Source organism: Dama dama, chromosome 11 (genome assembly GCF_033118175.1).
Source record: "Dama dama isolate Ldn47 chromosome 11, ASM3311817v1, whole genome shotgun sequence".
NCBI classification, from domain to species: Eukaryota; Metazoa; Chordata; class Mammalia; order Artiodactyla; family Cervidae; genus Dama; species Dama dama.
Genome location: NC_083691.1, coordinates 71,734,391 through 71,755,722, shown reverse-complemented (window position 1 = coordinate 71,755,722; position 21,332 = coordinate 71,734,391). Strand labels below are relative to the sequence as shown.

Genomic DNA, 21,332 nt, shown 5'->3' with positions numbered 1-21,332 from the left:
TTTATCACATGCTATCCATGGTATTAATTCACTGACTCTAACAACCATATCGCTAGGATGAAGGGAAAGCACAGAAGGAGCAAGTGCTTTTGACAAAAATATGAAGGAAAAGTCAGCCACTTCTCACATGTCCAGACAGCTAAAATCAGGCATTTTAGGGCAATGGTGGCCTGCGGACCTAGTTACCAATGGCTGTTTCAGATTTCCACCTGTTGACTAAGAGTTGGGGTTCAATTACACCTGCTGGATTGAACAGCTGCCCTCTCATACTCTAAAACACTGTTTATAACAATGTGAAATTGTCATCTGACGCTAACCACACTGGACAGTGTGGCTGGAATCAAGTATAATTGAGTTCCATGTATTCCCACATTCCCACACAGGGGGTTGCTCCTGATCTAGTTTCAACATGTACAGTTCCCATCAGGAGGCCTTAGTGGTTTCATCAGTTGCCCACCAATTTTCAGCCAGGAAAAGTAACAGCTTTATGTAAAAGGGAAAAAAATAGCTTGAATATTCTTTTTTATATAACTGAATTGGGAAAAAGAAAAGCCACCATTTATGCTCTAGCTTACGCCAGGCATTGCAGTAGGTGTCTTATATACATGCTATGCTATGCTATGTCACTTAGTCGTGTCTGACTCTTTGTGACCCCATGACCTGTAGCCCACTAGGTGCCTCTGTCCAATATGTTAGTTTTAATTCTTGTAACAAACTGAAAAACAGGTGTTACTTTAATGTCAGAAATAAAGAGCCTGTTCCTTATAAAGAATAGCTAAAAAATGGGTAGAATGAAAGTTGTCCTTTTGTAGAATGGAACTGAAAGTGCAGACTTTCTATTTGTTTCCCCAGAGCTTAACACAACAGTGAGTGCACAATAATTCTCAACGCTCTTTGGTCAGTGGCGAGACTGACAATCCACCAAATAAATATTCAACCTCCCTCTTCATTAAGAGATCTGGGTGGAAGTGCATGGTATTAAAATTTATCAAGCATTTCATAAAAGGTATTAATTTACTTGTATTCAAGACGATGCCAGATTTTTCCTGTTCACTTCATTAATGCCTTAGTGAGTGCTCAGTAGCTTTAGGAAGACACCTAAATGATAAGCATAGCACATTTTCAGAGAAGAAGAAGGTATTTTTGGGACAGTTTTGGGCAGCGTGATTAGAGAAATTTCATATGTAAATATTCAGGGAGACTGAAAGACATTGGTATGAAATACACAGAACATTTGGGTAATCCACCTATAAAAGTAAATTTGGATCTTTTCCAAAAATATTTGTCTTCACTTGCTTAAGGAGAAGCAAAAGTGCATAGCAGGTATGCTGCTGCTGTGTGTGTGTGCTCACCTGTGTCCAGCTCTTTGTGACTCCACGGACTGTAGCCCACCAGCCTTCCCTGTCCATGGAATTTTCCAGGAAAGAGTTCTGGAGTGGGGTGCCATTTCCTCCTCCAGGGGATCTTCCCAATCCAGGGACTGAACCTGCCTGTCTTGCTTAGCAGGTATATCCAGTTCTAAATATTTAACCCAATATACTACTTTCCTAAACAATCAGCTTCCCCAAATAAAACCTGCTGATATCTGACATTTTTATTGAGGTATATCTAACAGTATCCAAAGTCTAATAATATCAGCAACTGCAATTTTTGATTATGTTGTTTTATTTTGTGTTCAAGACACAAAGCAAGTTAGGAAAAGCTATTTAAGAGATCAGAGGAAGGCTATCCTAGCAAACAATATTTAAAGAGGATAACAAAAAACAACTCCTCAATTAAAAACAAACAGTTGGAAAATAGGGAAAAAATCATATGAACTAAGAATTTCACCAGAAGCTGTCATACAAACAGAGCCAATTATGCCAAAAGAGCAACACTGCAAGAATTATTAAAGATGGCCTTAAAAAAATTACAGGGAACTGGATAGAAGAATGAAGTGCAGAAAAGAGATCTCACAGAACTTAATATATATAGAGAGAAACCATGCATGGACTATACTATCAGGACACCATCTAGGGGAGGTAAGACCATAAGAACAGCCTATGTTGGAAGATGCCATAAAACAACAGAATCTGAAGTTTAAGCCTTAAGAAGAAATGATGAATTGAAAACTAGGGAATAAGGAAAGAAACACTGAGGCAGGAGGGCAAGTAAAATTAGACTTGGTACACGAGTGTCGTAACTGTCATCAGATGGGGTCACTTTGTACTGTGTCTTGAACATCCGGCAGCAGATTTCTGTGCTATGGAACAAAATCAAAATTCATGCAGGAAATCTTGCATGGAACAACACAAAGGGGTTTCCTGCTCATGGAGCTTTTCTTATGTGGTGAAAATTCTTACTACATGCTAGTGAACAAGTAATGAACAGAAAAATAAGCACTACTGTTTCAGATAAGAGAGAAATTAGTAAAGAAAAGAGAAGCAGAAAAAATATCTGCAGTATGTTATTAACAAGCTGCTCCTTGCTTTTGGTGTTATAATATTTAACAAAGCCTAGTGAATAAAAAAGAAGAGGAAGATGACAAAATGGTTTAAAAAAAAGAGAAGGGGTGATAATCTCTCTCTTTCTGCATGCCCACCATTCTCTTCTTAGAGCCAGAGACCTAGACAAAGGGAAAGACAGAAAACTAGTCTATAAGGAAAGGTTAGTAAGACTTAGGAGCAATGGCTAGAAGAATGGATCATTTAACTATGCTCAAGAAGGGAGAAAAAAAAGTGACCATTTAAAATGTAATTAGACTTCTTACACGGAAGTTACTAGGTACTCAAGGTGAGGATTCTATATAAAGAAAATGATAGCCTCCACTCAGACAGCAAAAGAAGGATTCGGCCCAGAGGAAAACCAGCAAGTACTATAATTAGTAAGAACCCAGACTGTTTTCAACATTATGTTAATTAACTAGAAAATACTGAAAAAAAATCAACTTCTCTCCTGCTACCTGGGGAAACAAAAGCAAATTAATACAAATATAGACACACACATATCAATGTATAACAAATACCAGACTTGGTTTTATGAATGATCCATGCTGGAAGATCTCGAAGATACAAAAAAAGACAGTCATGGTGAGGAACATGAAAATAAGAGAAATGGGGAAAAAAGACAGTTGAGGGAGGGATGAGGCACAGAGATGGACTGACATAATGGACGAAAAAGCACTAGCTTTTCCTTTTTGACTAACGTAGAGAGAATGAGAATAAAGAAAAAGAGGGGGCCCAGGACAGTATCAGGAAAGAACCACATCTGTCTAGACAACTAAAAGGGAATGGATGATCATCAGGTCACATTCTAATAACTGTATATGAAAAATGTTCTGGAGGCTGAGAATTTCAATATGTGGGATGGAGGTGAGAGAAAGAAAGATGGGAAGACAGCCAGGATGGACCTTCAAGACCTTCTCCTGCTGAGAGATGACAGCTGAGCTTCTTCTGTTCCTTGTGGGCACTCAGTAAGCTGCTCTAAGTTCTGACAGTCAGTAGTTTTAGCCAGTGCAGAGAAGTGATATTCAAAAGGAGGTGCAACATATGTATCATGAATCATTTCTTATTCAAATATCAGAATGATTAGATTAAAATGATATTCTTCAGAAGAATTGCACATTGATTTTTTAATTATGATATGAAGTTCTCCTGGGGTGACAGGTGACATCTACAGAGGTCATGAGTTATCCCATAGTGGTGAGTCCATATCTACCTCAATGATTTGAACCCTAAACAAGACAATTACTGAATTTTAAGAAACTGCTTACAAAGGAAAACCAACGCAAATTACCCTAATACTTGGTATTATGAGTATATAGATGAAATTCGGGCTATGATTCATTCATTTTCAGGGTCCACAGCTACCGCTGGATGGTACAAGGCTGTAGGTAAACAGCGGTTGCTTATTTGCTAAGTCATGTGTAACTCTTTTGTGACCCCATGGACTGTAGCCTGCCAGGCTTCTCTGTCCATGGGACTTCCCAGACAAGAACACTGGAGTGGGTAGCCCTTCCCTTCTCCTGGGATCTTCTCGACCCAGGGATCCTGCATTGGCAGGCAAATTCTTTACCACTGAGCCACCAGGGAAGCTGTATTTATGTATTAATCATACTTTATCACAAAGAAGGAGGGTAAATTATGTATCACCTAGAGTTAAAACACATCAACTTGAATTTTAGGGAGACATGGGAAGACTCAAACATGTCTCTATTAAATGAATCAAAGACTGTACCTGTACTGCCATAATACTCTCACTTTCAAAATTCAGAAATATATCACTTAAGATAATTTGCTGGCAGAATGAGAGGTGAAGACTTTTTGTCAGTAGAAAGGTCAAATAATTTTCCACAATGCAATGCAATTTTTAAGCTTTACAGTTTCACTATAGGTGACCCAAGGGACATCCCCTTAAGCAATTATATTGAAAATTACATTGTGAGCTAATAGAATGTGAACAATAAGGTATGAGCCTTGTGTGCTGTCCTCTACTGCTTTTTCTGAAATACATAATCTTGGTGGGTTTTGTTTAAAAAACTTTTTTTTCCCAATAAATGTAGGTTACTGTATCCATGTAAAAACTAAGAACTCATCTTACAATGAGATGATTTTTCATAAGGAGGACTTCTAGATATAAGTGCAAGGATATTTTTTTAAGGACTACAGCATGCAACAAAGATTTACAGTTGAGCCAAAGAAAGTAAGAAAAAAAGTCGACTAACCTAACCCACCTGAGCTCGGCTCACAGGGGTCAATGTCCTCATCATCACTGGGACACTCTGCTGAGGCCACAAGGATGTCATCTGTGGTCTGTAAAAGAATCACATTCAGTAGATTACTTTAACGGGACCTAACAGATCTTTTCATCTTTTGTCTTGTGGACTAAACACCATCTGCATTTACCCATCAGATTGAGAAACCAAATTCAATATTTCCCTTCCCAAGGACACAGAGCTTACATTCTTCAACATATGTTAGGTTCCTCATGGAAGCATTGGCATATTTGTGAAACCTTGATTCTAGCTTATTTTTCATGAGGATAGGTGGCAGCCAACTTGTAGATACCCATCCATTTAACTGCATGGTGAAGCTGCACACAGGAGCAGACAGCAATTTAAAAAACAGCCTGGCAGAAACAGATGATTTGAAATTTATTACAGCCCTGGAGGGCTACAAGGTATGCATCAGTGGGCTTTATGCCCTGCCTGTGCTTGGCTTCCTGAAAGCAGAACAGCTATAACCTTTTATATTCATGACCAAGTAGAATTCAATGTATCTTTGAGATGTAGCCTGTCTTTATTAGGAAACACAGATTAAGCAGAGAATATTTTTTCACTGATGCAAAAAGGGAAGCAAATATGGTTCATGGAAGGTATTTTTAAAAACTTTTGTTGAGCTTTCACACTCAATTCTCATCTTTGTAATATTCAGATATCAGGCGTTATTTCCCCATTGTCTTTGCCACCATTAAAGTTTCAGAATAAATGAAGAGTACTGGGGGGATGGTATTTTACAGCAAACAGGATAGAGGTGACAGTTTTCTTTGTGACATTTTAGTTGCTTCATTGCACTTACAGCAAAGAAGATAACCATCAGCGTAATAAAAAGCAGAGTGTGTAAATCCTAGCAGTTAGTCACATAATCAACACATTTACAAGCATTAAAGGCTATTCTTTACTGTCACTTATAAGCAGCAGTAAACTCAGCATAGATATTTCATAGAAACTGAAGGTTTGCATCATATTTGGCTAAAGCTAAGGCAACACAGACAAAATTCAAGGTACAAGAAGGAAAATATCTCATTACATCTGTTAAGGATTAAGAGATTATAACTGTTTAGACAATACTCAGAACTGCAATATTGATGAAATCCTTATTGAAAAGTAGAATTATAATAGGAGTCTTAAGGGAAAGAAAAAATAAGAAATATGATAAAATATATTTTTATTAAGGGAGTATCTCATAGAGGGTAGTGTGCCATGTTTAGCCACTCAGTAACATCCGACTCTTTGCGCCCCCATGGGCTGTAGCCCACCAGGCTCCACTGTTCATAGGGATTCTTCAGGCAAGAATGCTGGAGTGGGTTGTCATTCCCTTCTCCAGGGGATCTTCCCAACCCAGGGATCAAACCCAGATCTCCTGTATTGCAGGAGCCATCTGCAATACATTCTCTGAGCCATCAGGGAAGCCCAATAGAGGGTAAAGTATAAATATATAAATATTAAGAGAATAGTGTCACTTTGAAAAATGGAGACAAAGGATGATGTATATTTGTGACAAAAATTAGGCTCAAAATGTTTCAAGTACAATGTCTTTAATTAATTAAGAATAAAGAATTTGTTCAGATGTTAGTACTTCATAATATAACTTTATATAGTATTTTTAATAGTATTTTCAGATGGTTTCACATTATTCTTCTCTTAATTCCTTTTGGCAATTAAGTTGGGAGACCAAATTCACTTATTTTGCTGCTGTCATATTAAAAGAAGAAGTTTAAATGCTGGTTTTCCTGGAATTGTAACTGTTAATGCCAGTGATAGTCACCAGCAATTGGTGTGATAGTCACGTAGGTATCTTTCATTAAAGTGAGCTTTAAAAGGCAAAAACATATCCTTCTTTTGGCACAAGCACTTCTCTCAGGATAACATACAAACTGACTTGATAATAACAAGTTATTGGATTAAGAGGTCTGCCAGGTCAATTGTTCCAATTCGCCCCAGAACTGATAATCTGCTTTTCAAAAGCCAACTTCAAGGGGAAAGCTACTCTTTTTTTTTTTTTTAAAACTACAGTGGATACTCTTTAAAATTAATTTCAAGTTAGAAAAAAATTTCTCATTTTCCTTGAGGAATTTTAACTCTATTGATGAAATCCAGAAAGAGACCTTGTTTTGTTCTTGGTTGGGGGAGGGGGAGGAGGAGCAGGATGTGGACAAATTCTTTAACCTAGTGTTTCTCATCCTGGCAGTGATGTGGTCCCCTCTCCCTTCCTCCATCTGGGAAGACATCTGGAGACATTTTAGTTGTATCAGCTGGGTGCAGGGTGGGAGTAAGTGAGCTCCTATTAGCATTGAATGAGTGGTCACCAGGGATGCTGCTAAAAATTCTAAAATGTATGTGACTGCAAGCACCCCCAGCAAAGAAAGATCTGACTCCAAAGTTTCCAAAGTGATAATAGTGCAGAAGTTGAGAACCTCTGCTCTAAAAACTCAAAAACTGCTCTGTTCCTTGTTTTTCTCATCTGAAAAAATTGGAGAGCACTGTCACTGTTGTTGTAAAGATTAATTTAGTACATGGAAAGTAACTAGAATACGACCACCTTTTAAATATTTACAAAAGTTGTGATAGTATCAACATTATTGTCTCACAAATGGTGCACTGATTTAATAGTTTCTGCACTATAAAATAATTTAATTTTAGATATTAAACTGGAAGTTGCACATGTGAATTAGTCTCAACTTTACATTTCTTGTTAGTTTTTATACAAGAATAGAGTAGCTCTATCGGTACTTGGTTGAACTAAGATTCCATCTTTTACTTCCTAGATTTAAATTCTGAATTCGAAGTCAAACATAAAAAATAAATAATAAAGGTTTCTTCCTAAAAGAAATTCAAAGACAAGAAATGAGTAACTCAGTGTAGTGTTTCAGGCAGACTAAATTATTTAGGCTGCCCAAGTTAAATTTTGTTTTAAAAGTCGACCTATTTTTTACATTCCACAGCCTTCTGGAACAATTCCACAGCAAACAGAAAGTGTCAGAATGTTCTCAGTGTTATCTTTCACAAATCACAGTCCCTAAAATAACAAAAGATGTCATAGAATAAATAGTACCTTCTATAGCCCTTTACAGTAGAAAAAATGTCACTGTACAAATATAACCCTATTGTACAACTATATTTTAGTTTTTAGTGTACTTTCCCTGATATAAACAATACACTTTTTTCATATTTTTCTCTCAGAAGTTAAAATCCAGCAACAGTCTTGTGAATAAAAGATCTCAAATCAATAGATGCCTTGATAGAAATCATCACTGTATGAAAAATCAGGAAGTGGCTCAAGTGTAGGGAGGAAAATCAAATTTCATTCCAGGGGCTGAATTAACTAAACACTTTTCTAGCCAAAGCTGTGTAATTTAAATTTAATTTACTGTGTTTGGAACTATCTCCCTATGACATGCTGTTGAAGAGAGGTAGAAGAAACTCAAATATGTCACATTAATCAATTCTATTCTTCAATATACTTTTCCCTGATGTTTATAACCTTTTCCAGAAAAGAGACAACCTGCTGAAGAAGACAGAATAGTGATCAAGCAAAGGCCTTGGCTTTTCATAACCATTCATTTAGATAAGTGTCCTTAACTGTATTTAACCACTCATAGGTCAAAGCGCATGCTGATCTTTCTTAATTCAGAGTGGTCTGGATATGTTCATGGCCAATGTCCGTACTTGTTCGAAATGTCTGCTAAAACTACTTTATGTTTCTTTACCTTTAGGGAAAAAATGACTTGTACACAATTCAAGAATTAAAGGCACTGAAACTTAATTCATAGGTTTTACGGATCAATACCAACCTGGGATAGGGGAGGAAAATGTACTCAGAATGGGAGCGAAAGGAAGTTTTTAATGTACAGTAAGACATGAGAAAAATCAGGAGGTGGCTGATTTTTAGTTTATTTTACATACTAAATCAACATTAATTTATTTAATGTCCAGGGTTATTAGGTAGTGACCATTCAGTGGGTTAGAAAGTAGAGAAACACTGATGTATTTTTGTTCTGCAGAGAGACTTTTTGCCTATCACCAAATTTAATGATGGAATTTGTGGCATATTTACTTTTTTGAATATAGCACAGTTGCATATCTGTGTGGTAAGAAGATATGATGAGAAGATAGATAAACTTAGTCTGTAATAGTATATCCTTGCTTAGAATGGCATTGATAGACTTTATCCCTCATGGTAAACAGCTTTGCTGAAGACTGAAACATTCTAATGGAAACACCTACAAGAAAACTCCACCAGGACAAATCTGCTTTGTAAGAAAAGGAGCACACTTAAACTGTATAAACACGTCCACTATGAATTCGATACCCGCAAAGAAATTCTTGATTTACTCTAAAATTTCAATGGAAACTTTATTTCTAACCAGCAACAGTAGGGGACTTCCCTGCTGGTTCAGTGGCTAAGACTCCATGCTCCCAACGCAGGAGGCATGTTTATGGTTTTGATCCCTGGTCAGGGAACTAAGATCCCACATGCTATGCAGCGTGCAGGCAGGGGAGAGGAAAAAACAAAACAAAATAAAACAAAACACAGCAGCAGTCTTTTCAGCTATACATCCAAATACAACATAAAAATTAATTGTTTTGAGCAATGGTGCTCCTTCATTGCAACAGTATTTAGTCTAATCTCTCACGGCTGTGATGGACACTTAGACTAAGCTGACTGAGACAACTGATTGAGTACAGTGCCACCTAACATGTGATGTATTTGACTAATTGATGGACACTTGTTCTGGCTGATACTTCTGTTTCATGAAGCTGCTCGGGAAGGAAGAGAACATTCATATCTGCCTTTCAGCACTGAATCTGACAGTTTTTTCTATCAGATTTATCACTAGGTGAACTTTCCAGGAAAAAAAAAAAAAGCCAGGATTCACAACTAGCGACACAAACTCCTCAAACTAGGTCCGAACCATCGCCATAACCTACACGGCAGGAAGTTTTAGGAGGTGGGGGAAGTTAGAGTTTTCACCAAAGTAGAAGTGCAAAAAAAAAAAAAAAAAAAAAAATGAAAAACAAGAAAACCCAATTGTAAGACATATATAGAATTCCCAAACAATATGATCAATATGATCAAATCAAACCACTAAAGAAATATATAAAATTGGAAATTTTAATTAATCCTATTTAAAATGTAGAAGGACTTTAGAAACTTTGCATATTCCATCATCTCAGTGAAACTTTGCTTCTTATTTTTCATCTGTTTCTTTGAGTAGCAGATGCCACATAAAGATAGCAATCCCATGCTCAGTAATCTAATAAAAGTAATAAAAATAATCTGAGATCCAATACGTGAAGGATCCATTTTAGCTCCAGCATGTGAGTAACAAAGAAAATGAAGATCAATTAGTCACCAACAAATTAGTCATTGATCTGGGCACAGCATTTTCCGATGGGCACAAAATATGGTTACTATCTGAGAGGGTTTAAGTTGTGATTCTTAGCTGCAAATAATTGATTGTGCCCATTCTACTCTAAAGCATAGGAACAATTCACTCATTAATAAAAATAACAATAATCAATCTAATAGCTTATTTTGATTGAAATGTAAGAGTGCCCCCATCTCTATTACTTCATTAAATATTCACCAACAACATGCTTATGCAGAATGCAGGTGAAGGTACTATTACTCTGAGTGTTACAGTTAAGTGCCAAAAAAATACCCGTTTGTAGACTTATTCACCCAATTTGAATGTCTGAACATTGGCATTCATGAATATTTAGGGAAAAACTGAAATATCCTTAAAAAAAGCCAGATTTCACATTTCTTTAATTTTTTCCCTCAGTTGATGCTTTAGGTTATTATAAAAAGTGACCATAAATCAGCTGTCTTCTTGGAAATGACAGACTTGAAAGCCATTCAATTTTCTTCAGAATTTCTTGGCTGTTTAAAATGTATGCAATGGTTTCAGAACAGTGCAAGCAAACTGGATAGAAAAACTTACCACATAAAGATACCACGAATCCCTTACTCATTCTAACATGCATTTTTATATGCATTTGATCCTGGTCGTCCTAACAAGAAAAACTCTAAAGGGGAAGACAGGGATAAGGAAAGAATGCCATAGAAAAACAAACTTATGAGATAAAGAAATGAACTGAATCCCTGCTTAATGAAACAAAAAAAATTATATTTTCGCAAAGTTATGCAACAGAGTGTTAGTCGTTCAGTTGTGTCCGACTCTTTGTGACCCCATGGACTATAGCCAGCTAGGCTCTTCTGTCCGTGGGATTCTTCAGGCAAGAATACTGGAGTGGATTGCCATGCCCTCCTCCAGGGGATCTTCCCAACCCAGGAATTGAAGCTGGGTCTCCTGCATTGCAGGCAGATTCTTTACTGTCTGAGTCACCAGGGAAGTCCCTGCAAAATAAAAACCTGGTATCAGGAAGTTTGAAATTAATCTTTTAAATTAAAAAAAAATAATTCTTATCTTTCTTTGAGATACTGATGACCTCTATGCTCATTTCCATTTTAAGCCAAAGCAAGTAGGATCACTAGCCAAAGGAAAAGTTAAAAGGAAAGTTTAAATTTTCAGAAAGGAATTGGAATAATCTATTCTCTTGGATCCCCATGAATTAGATTTTGGGAGTGTGTAAGACCTCCAAAGAATGCTGGTAGTGGAGTGGAGATGCTAAAAGGGAAATTAGAATATGCATGTGATTGAACACATTTTCTCTTGGTTTGTTTTGTTTTTGAACAAAGACCTTTCTGAAATGGATTTGGACATTTCCAAATTAAATAAATAATGACAGATGTTTACAGTGTAAATCTATGTTTCGAGCTGTGCCAATGTGAATCTTTAGTCTAACTATTATGACTGAACAGACTAATTAGTAACAAAGGTTGAACTGAAAATCCTTATTGGTAATGAGGCCAAAACATTTTATAATTGTAAAAGGCCTATGATGGATACTTTCAACTACATGTCCCCCAAATCCAAGTTTCCCTTGTTGGCGCTTAACATGCTAGCAAATGGAATCATGCTTTAGTCAAGCAGTTATGTATCTTGGACTGAGTCAGACCCTAGTGATCATTAGTCCAAGTTCTTGATTTTACATATTAGGAAACTGAAGCTAGAAAACTAAGTCTCTTTGTTTGATCCCAATCATACTGCAAACGAATAGCAAGACTATGAAATAATTCTGACTCCCAGTAGATTTTGACTGACTGTCATTCCAGGTGATTTCTATCCTTCCACTCATTACTCATCCAGTTATCTACTCATTTATCCATCCATCTCAAACCATTTTGTTTCTTAAAGGGTTTGATGTGATTAAAAAGATACAAAATGAAATAAAATTTAAGGTAAATTAAAAGGTGGGAAAGGGAAGTATTGGATTTTACATAAGTAACCACTAAATGTATCATAAAGAGCCCACATGGGTACTAGGAAACATATCCATATCTATTGCATCACTTGATATAGCAGCACATGAAGTGGCACTAAAAAAGGAATAAAATGAATTCTAGAGTTTAATTGTTTACTCCACTTACAAAAATTCAAATATTGATAGAACAATACTGATAGAACAATGTTGCTCTGAAATGGAGTAAACCCAGAAAGTTCTTTACTTGTGTTAATCTTTGCTTAACTTACTTTTTTAAAGACTTTAAACATCTGGACTCTCATCTCTGCATATATATGCATAACTAAATTCTTGGGGACAGAAGGAAAATGTATATTACTGAATCTTTTCCTATTTTTCCCCTTGACTTAGAACATTGCTGGCCACACTGGCTACAAAATTAACTCAGTGGACTCTCTGTCTCTCTTCTCATTAATCCACTGATGAAAACTTCCAGTCTCTCCTATTAACTTCTGTTTTCACAACATAAGTGGTAATGAGATATTCATCTTTGTCTCTCTCACATGACCAAATTATCTCATTACATCTTAGGAATAAATAAGTGTAAGTGACCATTTGTTAATAATACTGGTTGTTTCCTCCAGTTGCAATCTAAATATGTATTCACTGATCGGGACAGTCTCATTTACATCATACCCCTAGAATTGGAGGTTTAAAGTCAAGGTATAGAAGGAGTCACAGGCAGCTAGTCATCCAGAACACTTCTGTCCTTGCAGGGCAGGACCATGAGAAAAGCTCCCTTGATAAAGCTTTAACCTGGAAATAAATGAGAACTTCCATCCCACACAATGCTTAAAGTATGCGACAGCAAGAAATAGGAATGTGCTTGGAAATAATGTTGATATAATTGACAGCTGGTTTTCTGGTTTGTTCGTTTTTTTACCCATTTGTTGTATATCTGCAAGGTTCTATACCAATATCTTAGCTAGTACCTGAGCAGCATCTCTATGAGCGCTTCTAGCAGAGAGATTAAATGTGGTCTGGCTTAAATGTTACACTGTTATTGTGTTCATGAACTAAGAAGATGGAGTCCTTGCTGGTTATAGTTAAACTGAACCTCCAAGCTTCCAAATTTGACTATTTCACTCATGATGTGTACTTACTTTGGTTCCTTAATACATGTTTGGAATATGTAACTGTTGGACCACTTCAGTTTACTTCGTTGCATGCTGATCAATAATATGAAATATATAAAGTCTCAATCTGGGTTTTATAAGTAGTATTACCATCTTGAAAAGGTTTCTGTGTTTGCAAGAGTACGTAAGAATATGTACTTTATATATGTAAATATATATATGTGTATATATATTATAAATACATGTGGAAAAATGTATATACAATCATTTGTATATGACAAAATAACTTATCTATCTCATAGGGATATTATGGGGATCCATTTTGAAATGTGTGAAAACACTTTATAAATATGAAAGTTCTCACAAAGCAATGTTTATATGCTATTATTACAACTAATACAGAGTTATTTTTCTTCCTCACATGACAATATGAAGAACTGTTTTGGGGAGTGGTTAAGGAAGGCAGCCAAATATCCACTTAAGTGAATATATTTCATTTTCACGTCATGAAATCGTTTTGTCCTCTCAGTTATTCAAATAAGATCTGTATCTCTCACTCCAAATGGCCCTTCATATAAAGGCTGCTAATTCTTGGGAAGATCCTTTTCATATAAGGATGTGATTTACTTCAGCACCGCTTGCTGAGTACACAAGTTTCAATCTCACTGGTAACCTACAAGATGGGCAGTGCCAGTCCACGTCTAGTTCTGTCATTTCTTGTTCTCCAGGTCAGAGCTTTAAGGGAGTTACCGTACAGATGCAGGGCTACTGGAGCTCCCTTGAAACTCTCCTTCTCATTCACTTTTCTGGGACTTAGAAGATTGTGACAATTGAGCTGACTCTGACTCATGCCCTATTATGTCTAGAGCAAATAAATGAACAGAAAATAAGAAAAAGAGGTCACTTAGAGAATACTGCTAATTAAAGGAGAGATAGAGAAACAGAGGCAGAAGGAGAAGAAATAGGGAGGGGAGATGAGGGGAGAAGAGGAGGAGATTCATTCTAAGTGTGATACTTGCATCACAATGCTTCTTATTGCAGTGGTTGCATCAGTATTTATAGCTGTAACATAACAATGCCCATAGTCATGTTCCCTAGATGGATTAAAAATATGAGGATTAACTTTTGCAAGACACTGAACAATACTTTCTTAGTGCATTAGAACAGTAGAGGTATGTGCCTTTCCAAATTGTTTTTAAATCTAAAAGTTTTTGAACTGCCTAGCTATATGTTTTATCTTATTCTATACATTTCTGTGGGACAGGATTTTTTTCTATGATTATAGCCCTTGAACACCTATTACATTCATCATGGTTCAATACAGTAGATTTAAAATGTCATCACCATTGACTGTAATGGTTAATTCACAATGGATATCAAAACATCAACTCATATACCTTAAACAATTTTGCCAATTATACCTCTATAAAGATGGAAAAAAATCTTATCATACTCTAAAATTGGCTTCTTTAACCACCTGCAATTTCAATATCAGCACTTGATGAAAATAATTATGATTGTGAAAATAGAATTAATAAAGTTGAGTGAAGAATTCATCTTTAAAAATAGAAGAAATATTATATGTGACACTTGAATTGGTAGAATCATTTCAAATAATCTTTTCCTGATGGTCATCCTCTCTAAGCTTACTACATCTGAGTGTATTTTTGCCACAGTTGCTTATTTATAACAGCTCATTAAATCTCAAAATAAGAGTGAGAAAGTAAAGATTATTTTCCAGAAGTATAACTCCTAAGAATGGCAGATGAGAATTGTGGCAAAAATCACACTTTTTGAAAGATTATATCTGCCTTCTACCATGTCTAGAAGTGACAATGAAACTTTATAACTTGTTTTTACATTATACCTCATGGCTGGAAATTTATGGTAGAGAAATAGCGAAAAGTGACATTATCTTTAACTGTAAAGAGAAAATGACTGAAAGTTAGAAGGAAAGAAAAGCTAAAAATGTCTTGCAATAAGTTGGTCTGCCTGCTTTTATGAAGCATCTCTGCTCCTTTGAGAAAGCAATAAGAGATAGCTTGCTTTAGTGAAAGGTGGGGAAAAAAATGACCATTATTCTGGGTTTTTTTCCTATATAATATTTTCCCAACTCAGTCTCCCCTGCACTCTATTTCAATAGTCTTACCCTGTAAATACTTTCATTAGAATATAAAGAAGCTATGCCTTTAGAATGTTTTCCTTCAAATTCCAACTACAGAATGTAACTTTTGTCTTTTCCCTGAAATAAATCACATAAATATAAGGGCTGGTTGAGAACAGCCATCAGATAAGTGATCATAGAATGCACTCTTGAAATTTACATCTTTTGATAGATTTTTCCATATACTGACTTATTCACTAATCCATTCATCCATTCACAATCATTTATTGAATACCTTTGATTAATAAGAGGCTAAGCAAGGGAGGAATATAACATGCAACCAGATTTCCTTGCCTAGAATTGTTTGGAGAACTTCAGGTGTATGATAAATGAAGGCCATCTAGGGGCAGAAAATCTCTCTTTGACCCCTGAGCATGGAAAGGGCATGAGTGTCAGAGCTAAATTGACTAGGCTGAAACTGTAGCTCCACCACTTATTACCTACATGATGTTGGGCAAGTTTATCTAGCTTCTTTAAGTTTCTTGCTCTGTAAAACTGACATTATTTACACCTGTTTTGCAGAATTTTTATGAGGATGAAATTCTCTAGGGCTAGACAGGCAAGCTGTTGAGCATAGGGGTTGGCACTCAGAAGATGTTACTGAGAGTATTTACTATGGAAATAGTAAAGCAGGCCCTGTATGCATTCTTGCTTTGCTCTCCCTGCAACGATGCCTGTGAAATTCAGACACAGACATCCCCTTCACAAACTAAGTACAATTTCCTGGCTTAAATACACACATCCATGTTTAAACATCCTACAAACAGAGTAAATTGCATAACTGAATTGAGAGCTCTTTTAAAAACACCTCAAAAAACATCATAATATTGCCAGTGTATTGAAAAGCCCAGGGGCTTCTCTTCTCTTCTCCCTAGCTGCATGATGTAACCAAGCATTTGTCAAATCCTACTGTTTCAGAGTCTGGGGACTCTTGAGTTTTTTTTTTCCAGTTCCCTTAGAGTAAAGAGAGGGAAAGTCTAAGTGGGCACAGTCAGAGGTGCAGTGGCAAATCACTGCACCAATAGTGAGTGGTAAATTACTTGCCAGCCAATTCAGGAGACATGGGTTCCATCCCTGGGTCAGAAAGATCCCCTGGAGAAGGAAATGGCTACCCACTCCAGTATTCTTGCCTGGAGAATTCCACGGACAGGAAGAGCCCGTCAGGCTACAGTCCGTGTGGTCCCAAAAGAGTTGGACACATGTTTCCTGGAAGTTGCTATCATGCCTCTCTACCTGGATGAAACTTTTTCCTCCCCCACACACCTCTGCAATCCCTTACTCTTACCTTCATTCTCATTACTGGTATGCCTGCTGACTAAGGACAAGAATTAAGCCTTCTATTGACAAAAAAAAAAAAGTCACTTCTCATTATGAGAACTTTGGAAACATGTAAGTGTCATCATGTAAACAGAAAGACAAGCTTTTCTTGATGGTTTGGTAACACCATTATGAGCATCAGTGCCACCTATAACACAGTAAGGACCTCAGACGCCAAAGAGAATAGTACCACTGGCCTGCTCCATAGGTCCGCAAACTACCCTTCCATGTTTTAGCTGATGCCTACTCTTACTAGTTTTTCTCTTTTGTCTATCACTGTCAGGTTTTAAAGATGCCCTTTCTGTCTTCAAATTTGCTCCTTCATGTCTGCTTTGAGAAGAAAATCTAGATAATCAGATAATCAACGTTTTCTAACTATCTTAGAAATAGTGTCAGAGAAGCCCTCAACCAAGAAAGTCCAGGTGCTTCAGAGTCAAGGTTTATGGCTTAAAATATGCAAGACTTAGCTGCCTCAAAACGCAAAGTTCCTTCTGAAGGCAGTGCATTTATTGGTGAGTGAGTACCCAGTAATATTTTTACTGTGATAATTCTCAAAATGGCTTTTCTTACTTCATTAATCCCAAGAAATTCTATTGGAACTAGACTCCAAACTCCTCAATCTTTTTTCCCCCGCCCTAGAGTTCAGTCAAACAGAAGCCAAGCCTCCTTGGTCTGAGTTTGCAGGGAGGGGCATGTGCAATGTAAGAAGGAAGAGACTGCCTTACTATCTCTGACCACCTCGCTAGCCGAAAGATGGAGCAGGGGTATGCTGGCTTGTATTTACAGGTGGAACCTGATGCTGACATGCAAGGGTTCAACTATATATACAGAGTCAGTGATTCATTTAGTGTATCCTAGAGTGAATACACTTAGGGTAGAGAAAGGCACCCTCTCCGGTGGAGCTACTTTTCTTGCTTCCCACATCCAGGCTTTCACTTGACAAATTGAGGTGTGCTAGTATACTGTCTCACAGTGACTCTGTGCATGAATACTGGAGTTAGACCTGAGACATTCATGACTCTGTGCATGAATACTGGAGTTAGACCTGAGTTTAAGTCTAGTGTTGTTAGAACTTGGGTGACTCACTTAACCTCTCATCTATAAAATGGGAGGAATGCAGTACTAACCCTGGTGGTGTAGTTGTAAAAATTAAGAAAATCATGATCAATGAAGTACTTAGCACTATTCCTGGTTGAGAAATAAAACCTATATTTTTATGGTAAGGCATGAGAAATTTAAACAAAACATCTTCTCTGACCTTTGGCCTCCTCCCTCCCCAACTGTGCTTTGTGTATCAGCATTATGCATTGACCAAACCTCCATTATCAGGAAAAATGCCCACTCAACCATAAAGAGTAACATTCTCCTAGCCTCAACAAGGCAACTCCTTAAATAATAGCATTTCTTCTTGATCTTCTAATGGGTCACATGACCTACCTAGATGCCACTTAGATATGGATTATGTAAACAGTCATTAATATGTCTTTTGATGTACAGATCTATGTCTCAAAAAACTTACATAACTGTGCCTTGATTTCTAATCAACAGAACAGTACTCAGAACTTTCTGAAATGCCTTTCTGTGGTTATAATCCTCAAATTTGATGCAAATAAAATTCTCCATGTATTTTTTCAAATCTTTTTTGACTTGTTAATTTTTTGTCAATATGGGGCATACTGAACAGTAAATAAATCTTAGCTCTTCTCACCTATGTTATTACATAAGGCATGCAGGTATCTTTGAAGTACAGCCGGTGACTCAGACAGTAAAGAATCTGTCTGCAATGCAGGAGACCCAGGTCTGATCCCTGGGTTGGAAGAATTCCATGGAGAAGGGAATGGTTCCCAACTCCAGTATTCCTGCTTGGAGAATTTCATGGACAGAGGAGCCTCGTGGCTACAGTCTATGTGGTCACAAAGAATCAGACGTGACGGAGTGACTAACACGGCAGGTAGGTTACCTCTAGCCTACCGGGAGGCAGCACATTTGTCATTTGAGAGGGTAAAACCCCAACATCCTAACAACCACAATAGGTTGACTATCCACATTTGCCTTTGCCTAGAATAACACTGTGAAATAGGAGCAGAAGATAGTTAAATATTGCATGAAGAATACAATTGTACTTTCTCCCTGAATGTTCTATTTTGTTTTTCAACTTTTAAACTCCACTTTATTTAAAAACATACTTCCAACCATTCCAAAGTATTTTCAGGTTGGAAAGCCTTTTTGTTTCACAATAAGCTAACTGCAGGTGCAAACTCAAGAGAGATAGACCTTGAAATTTTAAGTGTGTTGCCATGGCGATGGCTTGCAAGATTGTGTATGAGTTTCATCTTAACTCTCAAGCTTTCAACCGAGTTCATACGTGGAAGTTCAAATCACTAGGCACACAATGTTTGCCATTCATTGGGTCCTGAAAGGTTTAGAAATAACTGTCTCTGTTGCTTATAGCAACCAGAAACCACAAAAATTCTGTCTATATATCTATTTCTCTATCTTTGTATCTATTTAGCTATTTATGCAAGTATGGTGATCTAGTTATTTATTACCTACTCTTAACTAGCCAGTCTCATCAGTTTAGCTGCTTTAAGTAAAGCTGTATACATAAATTCAACAATATCATTTATGCCAGTTACAAAGAGGTGCACTCCCAATATGAAATAGCTTTAAAATTATTCTACTGGATTTCACATTAATTTCTTCTTCAAAATGGATGTATCCCTATAAGAAGCATGATAATTATTTAGGGATGTTCAGTTAAAGCAAATTTTCATTCTAGTGAAATGTGGAGGAATTGCTTTTTAAAAAGGTCCCATCCTATAATGCTGAAAAGAAGATTAAAGTGTGTAATTCAAGTCACTATAAATGCCCTCCACCCCTAAGCAACACTACCACAACCAAAACCAAAAAAGCATACAGAAGAAGTAAATGCATCTTATTTGAACTATCAGTATCTTAATTGCTCTTCAATGGTTCATCTGATGCTTCTGAATTCCAAAACCTTCACAAAGAACTCATGATTCATTGGTAATAAAAGCAGTAATTTTTGAAAAAAAACATTTTCCTGCCATAAATGGAATCTACAGAACACTAACATTGGAAAGTTTAAATGTTACTGATATAAGAAATAATTGTTAACAAATTCTCTTCAAATTACAAATTACTTTTTCCATCTAAAATGGCACTATGAAAATTAAGCCAATAATAAAAAGATTCAGTCACCAGGGGGAAAAAAAAAAAAGGATTTCTAAGAGTATATAGTTTTTAGTTTTCCTAGGGAAAACTTCTGTTGCAAAGGATCCATCAGGATACAAAGTGCCCTCCATAAAATAAGACCACAAAGGACATACATTTGGTTAGTGACAAAACCTTCACAAAAATGTTATTAGCTATCAAAGTCTGGCAGTTATTTAAAATTCACTTTACTTACTTTACTTTGACCCATCTTCCAAAACACACACAGGTTGCAGAGAAGCCTATTCTGACTCCAAGTTGGAAACTCTTGGACTTGCTTTTCGTTGCTTTTGTTATTAGAATCATACCTAATAGCCTGCTTCAGAGGACTCTGCCCCTCGGCCTGACTGTAAACTAAAGTGCCTTTGTTCACCTCAAAGAGAGAGAATCTGACCCTGCCCACCTATGAATAGGTACAATAAAAAGAAGAGATTAACACACCCTTTCCAAAGGCCGGCCATATCTGGAGATGTTTTGCAAGACTGAAGATCCTTTCTCTTTATTTCCCCACTGCCTCTAGCTCTCTATTCTGCCTTTGGACTCTAGTTCCTAATTGCTTCTCTCTCTCTGACTCTATAAAAGAAATTGGCATGCAGACCCCAACAACTTTGTTACTTTGAGATATTAGTCTACCATCTTCTCAGTCAGCTGGCTTTTGAATGAAGTCGTGTTCCTTGCCTCAACACCTTGTCTCCTGGATTTATTGGTCTAGTGGGCAGCAAGCAGAACGAGTTTGGACTCAGTAACACACACACTCTCTCTCTCTCTCTCTCTCTCTCTCTCTCTCTCTCTCCCCCTCTCTCTGCAGTTCACACTCCTCGATTTAATAGCTCCCTGATACACTGTGAAACTATGGTAGTGCTTCCCCCCTCCCCCATTCTAAAAAGCCTACAGCAGTGCTGGAATTAAACAAATGAGAACACAATAATTAGCTATGCAAACTGTCAAGTAGATCTAAAAAGAAAAACAACCCAGAAAACACAACAATCAGCAGTTTCGAGCTCTAACAAGAATCTACATTGAGTTGCCATTTATTTTAAACAAAAATAGATTACGTCTTTGAAAAATGTTCACTGCAATTTCCATGGAAATAGGGCAAATCAGCTAATGAGTCTTTTACATCTCTAATTTCTCTGATGCTGATATCGTATAAAAGTCTTTGATCCTCCACTCTTTCCATGTGACTTCTGTTCTACTCTTCTATAACCAGATTCATTCCCAAGGTGAGTAGCATCTAAAATGGTTCCAAAGTGGGTATGGAATAGGTGAGTGGGTCAAATCACATGCTGTGACCACCCTAAAACCCCAAATCCCCCTGTCTCAACAAAATAGCTTTATAAGAGGTAACAAAGTTAAATGGCAAGCTGGAAAGTGAAAAGAATTCTTAAATTATCTGGTGCATTTGTGTATGAAC

The 21,332-nt window shown here is 36.9% G+C and overlaps 1 protein-coding gene across 2 annotated transcripts in view; it reads right to left on the bottom strand.

Annotated features, from left to right (window-relative positions):
* Nucleotides 1-21,332, bottom strand: part of NRXN1 (neurexin 1) — a 1,175,743-nt gene that overhangs the window by 26,161 nt on the left and 1,128,250 nt on the right. Inside the window, exons 1-2 of one of the 2 annotated variants that reach the window (XM_061155450.1) lie at nt 20,115-20,267; nt 4,712-4,790 (exon numbers count right to left, since the gene is read on the bottom strand). In XM_061155450.1, the coding sequence (XP_061011433.1) occupies nt 4,712-4,790; nt 20,115-20,129 (94 nt within the window). In that variant the 5' untranslated portion in view covers nt 20,130-20,267. Of the gene's footprint in view, nt 1-4,711; nt 4,791-20,114; nt 20,268-21,332 lie in introns of those variants that run through there. The other variant, XM_061155451.1, reaches the window with a different exon arrangement.